The sequence below is a fragment of the Harpia harpyja genome, chromosome 2 (genome assembly GCF_026419915.1).
Source record: "Harpia harpyja isolate bHarHar1 chromosome 2, bHarHar1 primary haplotype, whole genome shotgun sequence".
Classification (NCBI taxonomy): Eukaryota; Metazoa; Chordata; class Aves; order Accipitriformes; family Accipitridae; genus Harpia; species Harpia harpyja.
In genome coordinates, this window is record NC_068941.1 from 83,189,277 (window position 1) to 83,207,704 (window position 18,428).

At 34.7% G+C, this 18,428-nt stretch overlaps 2 protein-coding genes across 2 annotated transcripts; both read left to right on the plus strand.

The window, feature by feature from the left end:
• Window positions 1–220: 220 nt before the first annotated feature.
• Window positions 221–7,227, plus strand: LOC128138951 (spondin-2-like). Its single transcript, XM_052780731.1, has 6 exons — window positions 221–666; window positions 1,465–1,690; window positions 2,050–2,273; window positions 2,541–2,732; window positions 3,807–3,981; window positions 6,193–7,227. The coding sequence occupies exons 1-6, from the start codon at window positions 499–501 to the stop codon at window positions 6,369–6,371; spliced, it is 1,164 nt and encodes a 387-aa protein (XP_052636691.1). The 5' UTR covers window positions 221–498; the 3' UTR covers window positions 6,372–7,227.
• A 5,174-nt stretch (window positions 7,228–12,401) lies between these two features.
• On the plus strand, window positions 12,402–18,428 carry LOC128152669 (transmembrane emp24 domain-containing protein 11-like). The gene is given in 6 exon segments (XM_052811234.1): window positions 12,402–12,805; window positions 12,808–12,996; window positions 13,889–13,989; window positions 14,744–14,869; window positions 17,091–17,237; window positions 18,085–18,428. Coding segments are annotated over 6 exon segments (840 nt in total). The 5' UTR covers window positions 12,402–12,678; the 3' UTR covers window positions 18,235–18,428.

Below are 18,428 nucleotides of genomic sequence, written 5' to 3' on the forward strand. Positions count from 1 at the left end.
CAGCATACGGTACTGTAGAACACAAAAATATACACTGTACTACTTTAAATTAATTCATATTTGCAGGAGGCACAGTCTGTGTGAGTGTGTGCAATTATGAAATGTAACTTTTTTTCCTCTTGACTTTTTTAGCTGCCTCACCCCTTTTATTTGAACACATACATATGGTGTGTGAGAGTGAGCAAGCTCTCTGTAAATGTTTGGAAGGAGCATCTGTCAGACAATAAAACTTACAAGAAAACATGCTTCTCATTTAAAGTGTATTCACTAGAACTATTTCAGTGTTGGAATCAGTTCATTTGTATAGCTTGGAGGCATTAATAAGAGCAGAGAACTGTAAAGGCACCAGAAAACTCGAACTGTTACTAAGAATCCAAGGGTTTTTTTTAAAGCATTTCGTCTATTCGGCATCACAGTTTTCTGATAGGAACCTGAATCAGTTGACAGACAGGAAACCTCTGATAGTTCATCCAAAAAGATTGCAAACAAGAAGATGGCATGCTTTTTGCAAACCTGGAAAGTCTAAAGATTACAATAATTGTTGGACCAAAGGGACCCTCTTCAGGCATAAATAGCAAGACTCCTACTGTCTTCTGTTGCAGACCAACTCAGCTGCCAGCAAAAGCAGGTGCTCTCCCCCTACCAGTGCTCCAGAGGAAATATTTAGTGAGTATTCACAGCTCTTTTTACAAATTAATATATTATTAGCGTTTTAGTTATATTTGTGTAGTTTTCTCAAAGGACAAAAGCATTTAAAAATAAGTTTTTAAGGCTGTTATTTTAAACAATTGCTGGAGTTCAACAGTCTGATGCAATTACCATATTAATATTTTTTAAAAAATTACACAACCTATGACAGCAACTTTTAAAAAATATTATTTTTTAACAACTGTGTAGCTTAAACAATCTGAAGCAATTACAATGTATGTTTTAGTGCCCATGTTATGACAGCAAAGTAATTTATATAAATATAAAATGTATTTGACTTAAAAAGTTATGCCATAAACCAGCCTTTGTAGAACACAAATTTAAAATAAATCATTTCTTTTGGCAAAGTAACCTGCAATTTAATCTTTAGAAGAATAAATATACCACTAATGTTTTCCACAGAAACAGTTGCTACTCTAATTAATTCAAGATGTGGCTCTAATAAGATTTCAAAAGAAAATCAGAAACAGATTTTTCTCAGAGGTAGTACTATGGACAAGGTTAAGATTTTTTTGTTTTCATTAGAAACACTTGTCCCAGGTAACGTTACAGATTTGTAGTATATAGCGTGGTATATATCAAATCTGAAAGCATTATAATAATGTTTTTAGAAGCATAACAATTCTTAGTGTTTCAGATATATGCTTTCTTTTTGGTTATAACTTATGGTACGTTACATTTTATTAGGTAACTGTTATTCAATTTTGAGTTTAGTGTGACTAATATGGCTAACATTTTTTTCTTTTTGTGTGGAAGGGAATGGAAAACCTGATGTTTGTCTACTGCTCCTGTAAAGTTATCTGGACATTACTTGTAACAATACTAGGTTATGCCAGCAGCTTGCCTGTGGGTGATGATTCTATTTGCACAGCAGAGGAACTTGCGAAGTACAGCATAATCTTCACAGGGAAATGGAGTCAGACTGCTTTCCCTAAGCAGTATCCACTTTATAGGCCCCCAGCACAGTGGTCATCAATGCTAGGTAAGTGAAGCATGTACAGTTTTAAAAACAGATAAATGCCTTGACCACTGTGATCTTTTTTCTTCTAAATAGTCAATTTTAAGATAACTAATGAAAAAGGAAAAAAATAGCTGAAGTTATTAAGAGTAAAATGCAGAAATTGAAGTATCCACAATGCTTTCAAAAATCTACAACTGTTTTCAATTGACTTCTGTTTTCAATTGGCTGCAGCTGAAATAAACAGTGATAAGCCAAATGTTTTCGTGTTCACTCATTTTTATACACATATTTTTTAACCTCAGATATAAACCAGAGAAACTGAAGAAATAGGGACAATCTAGATCAGACTTTTATGTCATGCCATGTATTCACTCAAATAGGTGTTACTCATAGTTCTGACTACAGCATGTGGAAAAAAAATGAATATGCCAGCAATGGTGTACGTGATTTTGCTGAAAAGGGTGAAGCATGGGTATTAATGAAAGAAATAGAAGAAGCTGGAGAGAAAATTCAGAGTGTACACGGAATCTTCTCTGCTCCTGCCATTTCCAGTGGTACAGGACAAACCTTCACTGAATTAGAAGCACATTCAAGACATCCCTTAGTAAGTAAATGTACATATTAATTTTAAAAGTTTATTTTATGTCACTAGCACCCAAAATTAAATATTTGAGTTCTCACTTGTAGGAACAGTATAATGCAAGAGTTACTAAAAAGCATGTCACATTGCAGGGAGCACTGTACAGGTTCTATAAAGTAGAAGAGCATAATGACATTTATTTAAAAAATTTTAAGTTAAAATTACTATAAGCAGGACTGGAGCATTTCAAAATAAGCAATGCAATCCTGATGGATCATTTTGTTTCTTTAGGTTTCATTTGTTGTACGAATTGTTCCAAGCCCTGACTGGTTTGTGGGTATTGACAGCCTAAATCTCTGTGAAGGAGATCACTGGATGGAAGAAGTATCAGTAGACCTATTTCCTTATGATGCTGGAACTGATAGTGGTTTCACATTTTCCTCCCCAAACTTTGCCACTATTCCACAGGACACAGTTACAGAGGTAGGTGTATATACGTAGTTTAGCACTTCATACCTATATGTTTTGAGTCCTCCCTTTAAAAGATAACTATTGAATGACTACACAATAGACTCTTGTGAAACTGATTTCAGCATTTGAGAGTGCTGATGCTCTATATGAATTTATTACATAGCTGATAACCCTACTACTTTTGTTTATTTTCTGTATCTTTCAAATTTATGAGGTAAATGCAGATGGTTCGTGAAGATTTGGCTCTACATTTGAAGTATTTTCTTTAAAAGCTGAGTATTTTTAGATGATTTTTAACAATTCTTAAAACACCAGGAAAATAAAAATGTTCACAAAAGTCCTGGCATTACTAAATGTGTATCTAAACAGGAAAATTCTTCGTAGTGAATACTGATGTGGGGAGGAGTTTTCAGTTAAAAGTATTGGTGAAACTTGAAACTGTTACAGTTGAGGGAAAGGAGCTAAGGGAAAGCAGAGGAGAACTTAGTTGCTACTCCGGTGACCCCACTTTAAATCTCTTTCTCACTTGATGCTCTATACGCCTCACACTTTGCTTTCATCATTTAAGGGTGGTGGGGAACAAAGGATTTTGATTCAAATATTTTGAATATTATAAGCATTCAGTTAATCCTTTCTTTAGGGTCAGTTTTTCTAGAGCCAAATGCTGTGCTAATGAGTAATGAGAAAAGGAACAGAGAAGCTGGAAAACAATACATTTGGCGTCCTATATGCATATGACAGCTGCTATAGCATACCTAATACTATTATTTAATATGCTTGTATTCTTCCTTGTAATAACATCCACTTCTTCCCATCAAACCACTCCATACATTACTGTGTTTTCAGTACCTCCCACCGCAGTCCTCTATCCAAAGGTTGGCACAAATCATTGTGCCCATTCTTAAAGCATTATGCATAAAAATTCTGGGATTACCAGCAGTAGTTGTGTGAACTGAGGTTCATAGAAACTGGTTATATGCATTTTACTTGCCAAAAAGTATTAGCATGATGTGTAAACATGATTTTACAGTTATCTTCTTACTAATATGATGTAGTTCCTTTAAGGTTCCCCTTTTTATTTCACAGATCACTTGTTCCTCTCCAAGTCACCCAGCAAACTCATTTTATTATCCCAAACTCAAAATTTTGCCACCTATTGCTCAAGTAACAATGGTGAAATTAAAGAAAAACCAGCTGGGTCTTTCTGCACCTTATTTTAATCTTCCAGCTAAAAGCAATGAAATAATAGACTCTGTCTCAGGTAAGTGATTAGTACTTTGATATGCTCAATTCTGTTATTTCCGTTCACTCAGAAAATATGTGGAAATCTGGCAGGCAATGTGGATAAAATAGGTGATTAGGGAGAATATTCTCCTATCTGCATAGGAATAGTTTCCAGACTCACACATGGGAAATCAAACAAGCCCATTGACATAAAAGAGAATCCCTGAAAGAATAAGGAAGGGATTGCGTATTTGAGCTATGGTTCAAAGGTTTGGGTTATATCCATAGTAAGGGCTACTCAAGCCTTACTATCAGCATAAATCAGTGAATTTTATTGTTTATCAACACTTGATCAGAATCAGAGTTCCCAAATTCTTTGCAACTTTGAAGTAAATATTCATCGGTAAGTTTGTACATGATGATGGAACAAAAGTACTATTATTCTTGTCTCTTGCTGGGTCAGAGGGCTTGATAGTTATGTGCAATAAGAATTGATATAATTCAATTGGTTTGGACATATTTGTGATAGAAACATACATCCTGACAATAAAAATAATGTTCTCTCTCATTTTTCTTTTCTTAAAAATATTAGCTAATAATCTTGTTTAGGTAGGAAGACATGCAAACTACTGACTCAGGTCAGTCTTAAGGGTAATTTTCAATTCTTCAAATTAACAAATACGTAATTAACATAATATTTGCTCTAAGGGAAAGATAGCAGTTAGACAGTGTCTGCTGAGATTTTCTCTTCACACTTTTTGAGTGATTTTTTACAAAGTGAAAGAGGAAGGGTTAAGAATAAGACGACTGACATCCTAAATACTATTTGAGAGACAACAATAAGCTAAATCCCCAATGAAGAGCTAGAAGAGCTGCCATGTTCCAAGAGCTTCTCCAGAATGTCTGAAGATTGCATGCCTCTAACTCTGTGCTGAAGACACCTCACAGTAGCTAAAATAAAGCTCATTAAACAGCTAATAATGCATGATTTATACTTTGATAAATGTATTTATCAATTTATAGTGTTTTAATGTATTTCTATTGGTAAACAAGACATATTAAAAGTGAGTGCTACATATCCCATTTCAGTCATCTGCCTTTCCCACAACATCTGAAAGGAACATTTGGCCCTTTTTAGGATATACATTTAAAACAATGCATTTAAAGTATGTTATTTAAAAAATCATTTTTAATGATATATCTCCACTTTATTGTATATTATTTAAAAACATATTCCAGAATCAAAAGGACAGATTTAATTACCAGAGATCAAACTGTGTCCCTCATTCCCTCTAGAAACATGGGAATGAGTGATCACAACAGAAGTGGTGAGTTCCACTGTAATACCAGAAATTTATACCAGAGGTCACACATTTAGTACAGCATTTAAAGCTGGTTTTGTGCACATGTATTTTACCCACAGATGCTGTAATACACAGTTTTGATGCAATTTCCTGTGACAAGCAATATTTTTATTTAACCTGCTAAGGAATAGTCACCTATATTTTTATGAGAGATATTTTCAGTGGAAGTATACATTATGAAAAGTAGAGTTCCTGATTTCTTTTCTTGCAGCAAATTAAAACTATATTGAAAACCCTTTTAGTATTAAAAAGCTTCTAATGACAGAATATCTTTGTTGGCAAAGGGAACTGTAGTGTACAAACCAAACAATAGCAACATGATTTAATGATAATAAAATGAGACTTTATTTCTGAAGCAAATTGGAACAAAAGTTAAATGGAATTCAATATGAACAACTATAGGAACAATATCTATCTGCAAAGAAATATGAATATACCTAAATAAACCAGAGAAAAGCTTTAATCCTGGTGTTTTTAGTAAGCCATGCAAAGGCAAATGAGTTATAAAATTGACAGCAAATGTTTTTTAATGCAATCATTTGAATGCAATTATTTTAAGCATAGTTTTCTTTGATAGGAATTCTGTATTTTCAATTTAATAGATAATATGTTGCACTACTGATATAATACCTCAGTCTCTAGACTGTAATAATAATAATGATAATAATAATAATAATAATAATAGTAGTAATACCAGTGTTGATGAGCGTAGGAGCTGAAAACAGACATTTTTATTTATGAGACAATGTATGGATTTTAGTAATAACACATTTATTTTTGTATAAGAAAGGACACTATTTGATCATCATTCCTTAATACTTTGCCAACTATTTGCCTTAAGCACAAATTTATGTAAGGTTACCTTTTTATTGTGTATATTGCAGAAACACCACTGGACTGTGAGGTTTCACAATGGTCTTCCTGGGGTCTCTGTAGAGGTCTTTGCAGAAAAACAGGGACCAAGATCAGAACCCGTTTCGTACTTCTTCAGCCTGCCAATAATGGAATGCCTTGTCCAAATCTGGATGAAGAAACAAGATGTGAACCAGAGAATTGTGTCTGAAATAAAGAAAAGATAATAATTTAGATAATTTAAAAATAGGATAAGATTAACTAAATCTAAACTACATGTCAGTCAATGTTCCTTATAATTTGGGTATGCTGCACTATTTTGCTGAAAAGGTATATTAGACTGGTTTTGAAAGTTCCTGTTTAATATCAAGATTTTGGGGGGTTAAATTCCTAAGGTTTAGTATGACAACAGTACTTGATCATTTACAGACCAAAAAACACCAAATAAAGCCTTGCTATAAATATACTGTAAGTTCTTGGAGTACCCTCTAGTGGCAGAAAAGAAGACATTTGGAAAGATTATACTTCACCAATGTAAAAATCTTTCAGTGACAGAATCTAAACTAATAACGTTCTTAAATATTGTAATTTGTTTATCTACAGCTATTTATACCTAGAAATTAATTTTTTCTCTAAATTATGTTTTTATAATTTATTGGCATTTTTGTCGTCTTTCTAAACATGTTTAACATACTTTTCTTCAGAAACTACTTACATAAATCGGAGTGACCAGATGTTTGCAGTGTGATTAAGACAATAGTATAACTGAGTAAACTTGTCTTGAGACTTATGAATACATAAAAATGTCTTTTTCTTTTCTCAAAAGTGAGGAGAATATCTGTCATGAGGACACTCAGCCAACAAAATTATTAGAAATAATCAGAAGTGTGGATAATAGTAGAAAACCTCTGAACTTAATTAAAAGTGTTAGCTGAGATTTAAAAACTGACTCATTAGTGGTATGTGTCCCTCATGAGAGAACTATCTCAAAGTTAACAACGTTGACCATAACATAAATTATATCATTGTCTTTATATATGCAGTAAATGTGTCCATATTTCTTTAAATGTGCTTGCTGCTATTTGTGTCATCCTAACATTTTTACAGAGAAAACTTACCAATGTTTTAATATTATCTAAAATCGAGGTATACACGGATATAACAAAACACAGTATGTCAGAGACTGTTCCTGACTGCAAGTTTTAATGCTCAAATAACCGTTATAAAATGAATGTAACATATGGCTTATAAAGAGTTGTGGCTACCAACTAGGAAAAGAATTTTGGAATAACACTGTTCAATAGAATATGTTTACAGTCAGCCCACAAAACTTTTACAGCACTCTGCAATGTTACAAATACACAGCACAGATACTGAACAGGAGAGTTGATATGAGTAGGTTCTTTTTGGAATATGCCAAATATCAGAAAATTTATTATGTAAAGGAGCACACTGTATTCTCTGTAGGGCTGAAACATTTAAAAGATTCTCTAAATTTTTTTCCAGGAGATAAATCTTCCAAAGACCCAAAGAAATTTGAAACTTTATCAGACTAGACTAAGTTGGTCCTGCAAATGCTGATAAATGCACAGTTGTTAGAGCTAAGTATAGGAATTTCTACATCTTGCATTCTTCAGATTCCCACTGTTGCCTGTTTTTCAAAATTGCTTCACTTACTCTTTTTATTATACCTATTTTTTTCAGTTCCCCTGTTTCCATTCTGTAATGGAAATAGTGTTATTGTACTATAATTTTCATATTTTGTGTTTAGTTAATTTCTCCACCTTTTCAATTTTTTTCTTTCTTCTTTTTATATTACTTTTTGCTCATTCTGTGTTTTCTTTTCTGTTAAACCTGTGTACTATATAGTTACACAGTTATCACCATCTCAGAAAACATAAGCATATATTGAAGTATATATTTAAGTATTCTCTGAGGACAGGAACTAATTTCAAATTCATTGATCAATGAGTGATAAACTAAACTCAATAATGGTCTTGGGCAGAAATCAGATGCAAGTCTAAGTTATGACTTAGTGAAAACAAACCCACAAACCACAAGCTATCCTTGGAGGAACCTTCCTGGAAGTTCCCTAAACACTAGAGTTTTGCTTCCCCACATGTCCAGAACAGCTAAAGGACTAGGTCCAGTAAAGAGTATCTATCTGCATCTGTAATTGTATACATGACCAGAATCTAAGATTTCAGTCCTACAAGATATGATTTGGATGTGGAGCAGTCCCAGTGTTTACTCAAACTCCTGAAGCCAAAAGTTTCCCAAAGGACACTGAAGGAGAAGGGATGAGAGGGAGAGGTGGAGTAGAAAGGGAAGTGAATATGTAAAAGGCCAACACACTTCAGGAAACTCCAGTTAGTGATAAATACCTTTTCTATTTTAGAGTGTTTACATACATGAATATTCACTGCAGAAACTTCAAGTAGAAGTTTCCTATCCAGTTACCTGGATATGGTTTTTTTGGCAAGCAGTGACTTCAGGAGACTTTGGTAAATATGGCATTCTTTAAGGATGCCCTTGTGGCTGTATAATGTTTGGCCATAAATATAGTTCCAGGCATTCATTTTGCAAACACCAGGGATGGAGACATTTCTTGGCAAGACTGTGGATACAGTGAGTTCCAGTGAAGCACATTCTAATGATGGAGCACATTTCCCATAACATATCTTTATTAAACTGATTAGTAGGTACGTGGTCCCTATGTGGATATGGCTAGGCCTTTGTAGCTTTTACTTTCAGCACAGTTTTGGATTTGTCTTTATTAAAAACTTTGGGACAGCGAAGAAACACAGAGGAGCTCTTCCTTCCCTTTCCCTTACATCCAGTGTTACAGATGGCTGGCAGCCAAGATGCTGTGGTCCTAAATCCATGAGATTTAGGGAAGGAAACAGGTAAATTAATTTCTGGGTTAAACTAATCTCAGAAAACACCTTGGGAGGAAACTTGAAATGGATTTGTAAAGACAATTTTTTTAGCAAGAATGTTTTGTAGGAAGAATCAGCTTTGATGCCTTGGCAGATATTCTTGCAGAATGGAAGCCACAGTTAAAGGTAAGTGTAGCAGCAAAAAAGTCACCCCAAACTGGAACTGTGGTCCTACAAAAATCATGAACATCAAATTCAATTCCTATAGTGGAAGAGGGAATCTCATTACTGAGAACAACTTGTCCAGTACCTTAAGGAATTTAAGGACAGTTAGCTGTGAACACATGGCAGCTCTTCCTATTATCTCCTGGTAGGTAGGAGTGCCAGCTGAAGCTGTATCTATATTTATGATTTTCTATGGGCTGTGGCTTCTTTGCAGACATCCAATACAGCACCTTGGTGGTTAATGACTGGGAAAAAATGAGGGTACTTTTGTAGATAAGTCAGGCTGCAGGAAGGACTGATGTGATCTATGAACTGAACTCAACTGAAAAGCTCTCCCTGGTACCATACCATAAATGTTGGCTGTCTGAGCCTTAGGTGGACTACAGGAGAGGGCTGACATTTTGTTCTACCAAATACTTCAGAATGACTGGGATGGATGCCCAGGGTTGGTGTGTGAAACAAACTTACTAACCGCAGTTTGAGGCCCCGTTCCATTTTGCTAAGGAAATATGCATTCCCACAACTGGGGAGAAGCTGTATCAGAGGGCCAACTCTATACTATGTAAGCATAGTGCATAAGTGGGCCAACTCTAACTGACCAAATCTCATCCACCAAGCCTGCTATGAAATGTTGCAGGCAATTGCCAAAACGGCACAGGGTCTGTTGTTAAAGATCATTTTGTGGAGGGACAGTGTTGGATTCATTGAAAATAGTTCTAATACCCTCACCACACTGACGAAGTTGAGCATGGTCATGGAAACGAATGTGTGCCTAACTTGTAGAAGGGGAGGGAAAGCGTATGCCAGCCTTTCTGACCACTGAATGAGCACTGTCCCCAGCAGGATATAACTGGCGTGCAAACAAAAGATCTGAGAGTACCTGATGGTATTGAAGGCAAAAAAGTCCATTTAATGATATTCCCAGGTAATGAAGAACATTGGGAATATCTGATCTGTCATGAGTGATCCAACATAATAAAGTAACTCAGACTGTTCCATGACAATATTTAATGTGTTCAGAAAAAAAATCTAATATGATACAGCAATTCTGAAGTCAGATGAATCCTGTTTAATGGGATGTAGTATGCAGAAGTCGTGTCCATGATAATTTACAGGTACTGTGAATTCCTGAGACAAAAAAGCTCTCAATATGCCACATGACAACCTGATCACCTGGAGGCTGACTTATTTTTGTTTGTTTGAAGTCCAGCAGCCCTACTATGGTGGCATTTGCTAGCCAGAAGTACATAAGTAATTTGCCTGTCCCAACTGGTCTGGGCAGAGTGAAGGATAAATTGGTGTCCCCTTGTACATGTTGTGTTCTACCATTGGAACATGGAATTTTGGAAGCCTCAAGTAGTCAATTAAAAGATAAAAGGGTGATTGCTTAAGTAGCTCACAATCTGCAGACAAACGTATACTTCTTACGGGTATAGTATAGCATGAGAATTTATGCAGGTGCATGTCAGTCAAGATCTCCCTGTGGTGGAGGGATAAGAGTCCAATTACGTGATGAGATCCTGTATAATCTAAAATTATTTCTGATGTATAAATGCTGAAGTAGTAATGGAGTCCTAATATCACCCCTGAGATTTCTAAGGATTCAATGGCCATGAGATGCAATTTGTATCCCTCTATCCTTAACCATGTGGAGTCAAAGAAAAAGAAGTAATGTTTAAGGAATCAAGTCTCCTCATCTGACAATCTCTTTATCCGTACAGAGATGTTGTATTTTTCTAGGAGGTGAACTATTACTTGTGCTAGAATGTCTGTGAAGATACTTCATGCTGTGAAATGGACTGAACTGATGATGGTTGTAAGCCTGTGCCAATGTTAGACAAAGACATTTTTTTACTGAGGCAACTTCATAGATAGTAGGTACAGTGAAGGGCAATAAACATGAATCAGTCCTTCTTTTGCAGATGTGAAATAATCCAGTAAGAGTTACCATCCTGAAATTTTAGGTATTTAGGTTACAGATATTGAAGCTGAGTTGTTGTCCACCCTTATTCCCTGACACTAGGAAAATACCTGTTCTTGTGCTATGATGGAGCCAATTCTGCGGCTACTAGCGCTAGCAGAATGCATCTCCTGCCAAAGCAGATTCCCAGAAGGGCTGCTCAGAAATGGATAGGAAGACCAACATAGTTTTATTTACTAGTATAGGTATAACCAAATAACAGTAAATGGAAATGGGACATTTTATGAGGTAACTGAAAGAAAAATTCAGAGGAGGTGTTGGACAATATGAGAAGAGGGCTAGTCATGATCCTTTGGTGTGTGCATAGTGTTAAGGGTGCAACGTATGCAGCTGAGCATTTGACAGCTATATAAAAACAAAACATAAAATAAAATCCAACTTCCACCTTTTCAAGCAAAATAAATGCTGGTAAAATTCCAGCAAGGAAATGGTGTTTTCCCTGTCTATGGCACTGTGTACAACATATGTGGCATGTGTGTGTGCAGTAGAGGTAGCTTATATCCCATATCCTGAAGTCAAGCTGACAGAACTCTGAAGTGAACTGTGAGGTTCATCAAAGACACATTCAAGGACACCAGTGAACAATTTCATCTGCGAATGCCAGGTGCTGCTGAGGAACATGGCAGGGTTGGAGAGAGTCAGTGATCAAACTATAGAGCCTTCAACAGGAGTGTAGTGAGCTTCTGAAGGGGAAAATGAGATCGAAAATGGGTCCTCCATACTGGAAAAGATCCCATAAGTGGGTCTTCCCTGCTAGAAAATGATCACATATCCTCTCACATTCAGGCTAACCTTTCAGACACAGTGATCTCAGTTTACAGGACAAGGAACACTTGAGTGGTAAATGAGTAAATCATCAGACATATAGATTGATCTATATTAGTACAAAGGGTAAAAATAAAAACCTTAATCATTGTTTGATTTACACTATAACTTGAGAGAATTTATTAGGCAGTATCTAAGGAAAATACATTCTTATGTAAAAAAATCTTATTCAGAAAATGTTAATTTTGTTATTTTTTTTCCTGCTGTATCATATTCATTAGTGTTTCAGATTCTTCTTTGTTCAAGTTCTTTTGACTTTCTTCATATTTCTTTCAGCCCTTTTATGGAGACCCTGTGGGTTTTGTGCATGAGTATACGTATGTACAGTGATTTAGGTTGGAAATTACAAGATTTCTTAATAAAAGAGGAGTGAAGGTCTGGAATAATCACCCAGAATAAATGGGAAATATAAGTTAACAAATTCATTTAAGCTAAAAACTGAGCAGTTTATGGAAAGAGAGCGCCAATGTGCTTGCTTACAGTAATCTAGGGAACTGATCTCAAGTACCTGAGAGGTCCTTTCCAGTTTCATGTTCTTCTATGTGTGTAAAATAAAATTTTAATCTAGATGCTGGGAAAGAAGAAAGACTTTACAAGTTATCTTTTTCATGTTATCTCATTCTGCAGAACATGCTGTAGTTATTTATAAATGTTTAACCACCAGCTGCCTTTTCTCACAGTTTTTTTTCTCTCTCAAAAATACACTGATAAGAAGCAAACAAGGAATGACCACAGGACTACATACATTTGTAAACAGTTATCTTCAAAAGCAGTACAACTAGGATACATAAAAACCATGAAAAGCCAATTAACAGGATTTCTTATGAACTTTTGCATTTCTTTTTCACTTGCTTTGTATTTTCATAGTGGAGAAAGAGAAGAGAAATGCATAATCGAAGACATTCCCAGCGACACGTTGGTAATTGGTAGGTACCTGTCAATGCTACATGATGTCTAACCTATGCAATAATAAAGATAGCATGTTATGTAGCAGGAAAATCTGTGATTGATGAATATGCTAAAACCATGGTGATAAGAAAGAGGGCACACTGACAATAACTCCCTGCAGCAGGGGTTAGTCATAATGTCCTCACACATTGTGTGTATCCATCACACAAAGAAATGCAGGTTTCTGGAGCGCTTAACTGACTATATGAAGTAAAAGAATGTCTTCTAATTCTACAGTAGTGATGAATTGCTGCTTCAATGTGTGCTTCTGTACATTCTGACTGATTTACTCATTCATACTAGAATTTCTGTAACATGGTTTTTCCCATATAAATGGGAGAGTTACTTTTTTGATTAATGCTGGTCTGGAAAGAAGCAATTCAAGATGTACTAAAGTTCCATTTTACCTGGGATATCACAAGCACATTAAATTCATCTACAAGACTGTAAATGTAAGATTGAAAGGGGATAGTAAAAATAATATATAATCATCTTTTTTATAAATAATGTGATAAATATGAAAGACAATCCTAAAAATGTAATTTGAATACAGCACACTTATGCTTTTGGAGGTCTCAGCATGCCTTCTGTATGCTAATCTTGCCAGAGCATTAGAAGTAATCAGAAAGTATTACTTGTTAATCAACCATTTTTGTAGTATTCTAAAACATTTTCTAGTGTGGTAAAAATTTATTGGATTTCACACCATTATAAAATGCCCCCTGAGCAATTTTAATCATAAGCACATGAAATACATACATTGTTTTATTGTTAATCATTTATCTTTATATTTTTGCTGAAAAAGCAATAAAGACGTTTAATATTAAGCTGCATGTTATTTAACAGATTTTTATCTGTGTTTTTATTCAGGGAATTACAAAGTACAACGCTGGGATATACATAAGCAAGACTTTCTGGAGTCTGCTCCTGGTTTGGGAATGTTTGTGACTGTCACAACTCCTGCTGCTGAGGTAAATATGCTTTACAAATGTTTCTGTAGGATTTATGAGGTGACTTTTGGCACTGGCATGCAGCAATATCTAAAAATAATAGGCACTTTTGGGGAAAAAGTAAATGTACAGTCTTAATCTAAAAGTAAATCTACATCTTCATTATTTTGATGCTGAAAGGTATAAGCACCTTGTGATTTCTATCAAAGTAAATAGAAATGGCAATGTTTGATAATGATGTGTGTGGACAATTTTTGCATTACTACCAGATTTGGGAAACTGTGTCACTAAGAATAGTAAGTGACAATTGAGAAAACAGGTTAAACTCTAAAAAAATGCAAATTCACTAATGAAGTAAAATGGTACAGAATGTACTTGAGCAGCAGAAAGGAAGGCTGATGATAAACTAAACTGCAAAAGTCAAGATTACCTTGAAGGTGCATATAGCCGTCATGCATACCAACTGCCTGTGTTGTCATGAGGTCCTGAGCTTTTTCAGCAATGGACAATTTATTTCTGTGCCTAAAGTTTTCAAACTTTAAATGCTTTAAAGAGCATTGGTTTTTGTACACTGCAGAAATCTATAACATTTCAGTGTTCACTGTGAGCTAAAATTGTTTATTTTCCTCTAAATCTATTCTGAAATTCAGATAAATTTAATGATGTCAGGATGTTAATTGATTACTTTTTACATCCAATTCACAGTACTGTTTTTTGATTGTTTTACTGGTGTTTATAATGTACATACCCAACATATATAATATCTAAATTACAGGTACTGTTGTCAAAACTGTATGGGCCACAAGGAACATTTTCTTTTACATCCTATCTATCTGGGGAGCATGTTATCTGTTTACAGTCTAACTCCACAAGATTTGTGGCATTTGCAGGAAGTAAACTGGTAGGTATATTAAATATTCTTTGCAGTAATAGTATCAATTGTTTACAATCTGCAGAGATTACAAACTAGATTAGAAGTTGGTCTAATTTCCAGCAGATAATTCAACATTTCCTAGTAATTAAAGAAGACAAACCTAGAATTATGAAGATGAAGAGATAAAAAGACTCTGTTCTGATATTTAAGTCAATTATTAAAGAGGTAAGACTAATAACTGTAGAGTGATTTAATGTTTGTACAGTGCTTTGTATGTGAAAGATTCTGATCAATAAGAACAACTATTTGGTTCAGAAAGATAGACATGTAAGATTGACTAACACAAACACTTGTCATAAAGTTATTCCATGTCTTCACTAACTTAGACTGAATTCCTAAAGAAAATTTAACATCGTAATTTTTGAAAGATATTAAAATTAAGAACATATTATCATACTAGATATTGTCTACTACCAATAAAGTTGGTCTTAATGCAGATTATGAAAAAAAAAGAAGCCATCAGAGGTGATATCATGGCTCTAATGTATGTCAGCAAACAATTTCATAAACACTGTTTTGAAAATTTAATCTATATGCCTCTTCTCAGATAGTTGAACAGGTGAGAATTACTCTCTAGGGGTGGTTTTTTTTTCCCAGTTGACTGCAAAAGCATTAGGTAACCAGCTAGATATAAACCTCTCGTAAATGTCTTATGTGAGGTAGGCTAAATTTAATCCTAGATGTAAGCTTTGGGAACATGTAGATGACACAGAACTGAGAAGAGTTAACAGTACTGAAGTGGGACTATTACACTGGATTAAGTAGGTGTTCTTATGGACTGATTTATGGAAATGAGTGGAAATTTAATCATACACATTATAAGAGCACTTAGGTTCTAATAATAAAAATTGTGGAGCTCATCAGCTAAGGGGGATAAAACATTGGTTGGTCATAGTTAACTACACACCATGAATATGATTCTGAGGATACGCCAGGAGATTTTTATCTGGTTTAGATGGAGCTGTATTAATATCATTTTACATGATGCATGCACCATGTACAGTTCTGGTCATCCTGTTTAAAAGAAGTGAACAGGTGCAGGGAAGGAGAACATTAACAGCACAAATACTAAAAAGGGTGGTTTGTTTAGCTTAAGAACACAGAATTAAAAAAGGAAAATATTGCTTTTTATAACTATATCTGCAAGAATAAAGATACCAAAAGGAAAAACAGTCTTTAGCTAAGTTAAATCTTTAAGTGGTTTTCTGGAAGAACCAGATGCAGTGGTGGTTATCTGAACTGCTTCAAACCAAAGTTAAATAAATTAATGGACGAAGGCTACCATAAGACTGTGAGATGGATTTCTGGATATTAGGTTAGCTAACTCTAAGAGAGCTGAAAGAAGATGTGCTCCTCATTTTGCGTTGATGTCTGAGTAGATCAAACTTCTATTGTGATAATACCAAGCTGTAGGATTTCCGCAGATTATCTGTTTGGCTAAAAATTTTTATTTTGTCTTAGGTACAAATTGGCTTCTAGGAGAAATTTCTCCTATTAGTTTTAGTAAAATTTTTAATTCATGCCAAAATAAGTTGCATAATATTGCAAGTTCCATTCTTCTCTTTTCTTTCTATGTGTCTATTGCTTGGCAGGTTTGGGGAATTTTTGCTATAGATCGTATGACAGCTTATAGGATATTGGGAGGTATTTCATACTGGATAAACCGTGTGTGGAGAAAGAAAAAAGAAACCTTATGGATGGTTCTGCTTTAATACCTATGACAAACTGCAAATAATGATTCAGCTGGTCTCCTTCCAGTCTTATATTCCTAACTGTTAGTGGAGGAAACCTAGAAGTCCATCTATAAAAAGATTCTTGCAGTCCTACTGAAGAATTTCTGCAATATTAGGATGGAAAGTGAAATACAATGAGCAGTCCTAATGGTGCTCATTTTTTTAACTAGTTTTGACAAAGAACAGAAAACATTTTCATGGTAGTTGAATCAATACAAGCATAAAATAATGCCTTAACATTAGTTAAGATTGTAAATTTGTATAATAATTTAAAAATAAAATTAAGAAACACTTTAAATATCCCACCTGATTCTTATTTTAGGAAGGATTTCTATAAGCAACTAAAACCATTTCCCTGTAATGAGCTGAAAGGGAAATTACCCATTGTTTCTTTTTTCTTAGGAATTTTGAAAACACAGAAGACACAGTAATGAGAATATTTTTTCTGTTTGCAGCGTATCCATTTGGACATTAGAGTTGGAGAACATTTTTTGGATGAATCTGTTGTTCAAGCCAAAGACAAAGTGAATGAAGTTAACTTTAGACTAGAACATCTAATTGAGCAAATTCATCATATATCCAAAGAACAAAACTATGAAAGAGTATGTATGTTCTCTGATGGAAATGTTAAAAATATTGTACATAGGCTTATTGATTTATAAAGTATTATGAGGTTTATTATTTAATTGCAGTGTTATTTTTAACTAACTCATAAAAATCTATTGGTATTTAACCAAAATAGCCTACATTACCTTGCAAAATATTTTTAAGCTGTAACATAAAAACTAATTAATCACTGCAAACTCATAGCAACAGGTGTTATTTTAAAGCAGGAATTTCCAAATATAATTTTCTTGGTCAGAGTCAGTAACAGCAGCTGAGCAGGTGGCAGGTACTGTTGCTGGTGATGTTGCCAGCTGTTGTTTCCATGCTGGTCTGTGTGCATAAACTTTATTGGAGTGGGTAAGGAAATGACTGTATATTTATATATCTTCATGCAGTTAGAAATAAAGCCCTCCTTCAAGCAAGTGTACACCCGTTGTCTTCACATTTCTATACATACACAGGCAGTCAGACTGTGTTTGAAATATATCAACTAGTTACCTAAAAAAAAAAAATTTGACTGCAGAAAGGTTCTTGACTGCAATATGGAAGTGACTGTAAGCCTAGAAAGGCTTAAGCCTGTACTAATGGAACACATTTAGCACAGTATATCTTTTGTCAACAAGGGAAGCCTTTCTGCTTCAGGAGACAGTGTGTCTGCTTCTCAGGTTTGATTTGTAAAGGTATCCACCTTATGGATAAGAACAAACTTTCATTTTTATCAACATGAAAAAAGTGTTTGTTCATTACTATGCAGAAGAGGGATACCTGCCTAGTTTCCTGGGTAGCAGCATGAAACATACAGATGCCAAAACGTAATAATTATGCTTTTCCTTTTTTCTTTAGGAGCGTGAAGAAAAATTTCGGAAGACAAGTGAAGAAACCAACAGCAATATTTTGTGGTGGGCTATTGTACAAACACTAATCCTCATCTCCATTGGAATCTGGCAAATCAAATCTCTCAGAGATTTCTTCATATCTAAGAAGCTTGTTTAAGTCTTATAAAGTAAAGGCACAGATTCAAAAATTGCACACCATGTAATACTTAACATCCAAAGAAACCCTGCACCTATGAGAAAATTGGTTGTATATGATTCTCAAGCTTCTCTCATCTTCTATTCTGATTCTTACTCTAACTCTGGTTTCCCCATCTATATCACAACCTCTGGCATCCCCTTACATTTTACTCC

Coding starts and splice junctions, on each gene's coding strand:
- LOC128138951 (XM_052780731.1), top strand. CDS start 499: ATGCTTTTTGCAAACCTGGAAAGTCTAAAGATTACAATAATTGTTGGA. Junction 1,691..2,049: donor ACAGTGGTCATCAATGCTAG/GTAAGTGAAGCA, acceptor TCACTCAAATAG/GTGTTACTCATAGTTCTGAC. Junction 2,733..3,806: donor CACAGGACACAGTTACAGAG/GTAGGTGTATAT, acceptor TTTATTTCACAG/ATCACTTGTTCCTCTCCAAG.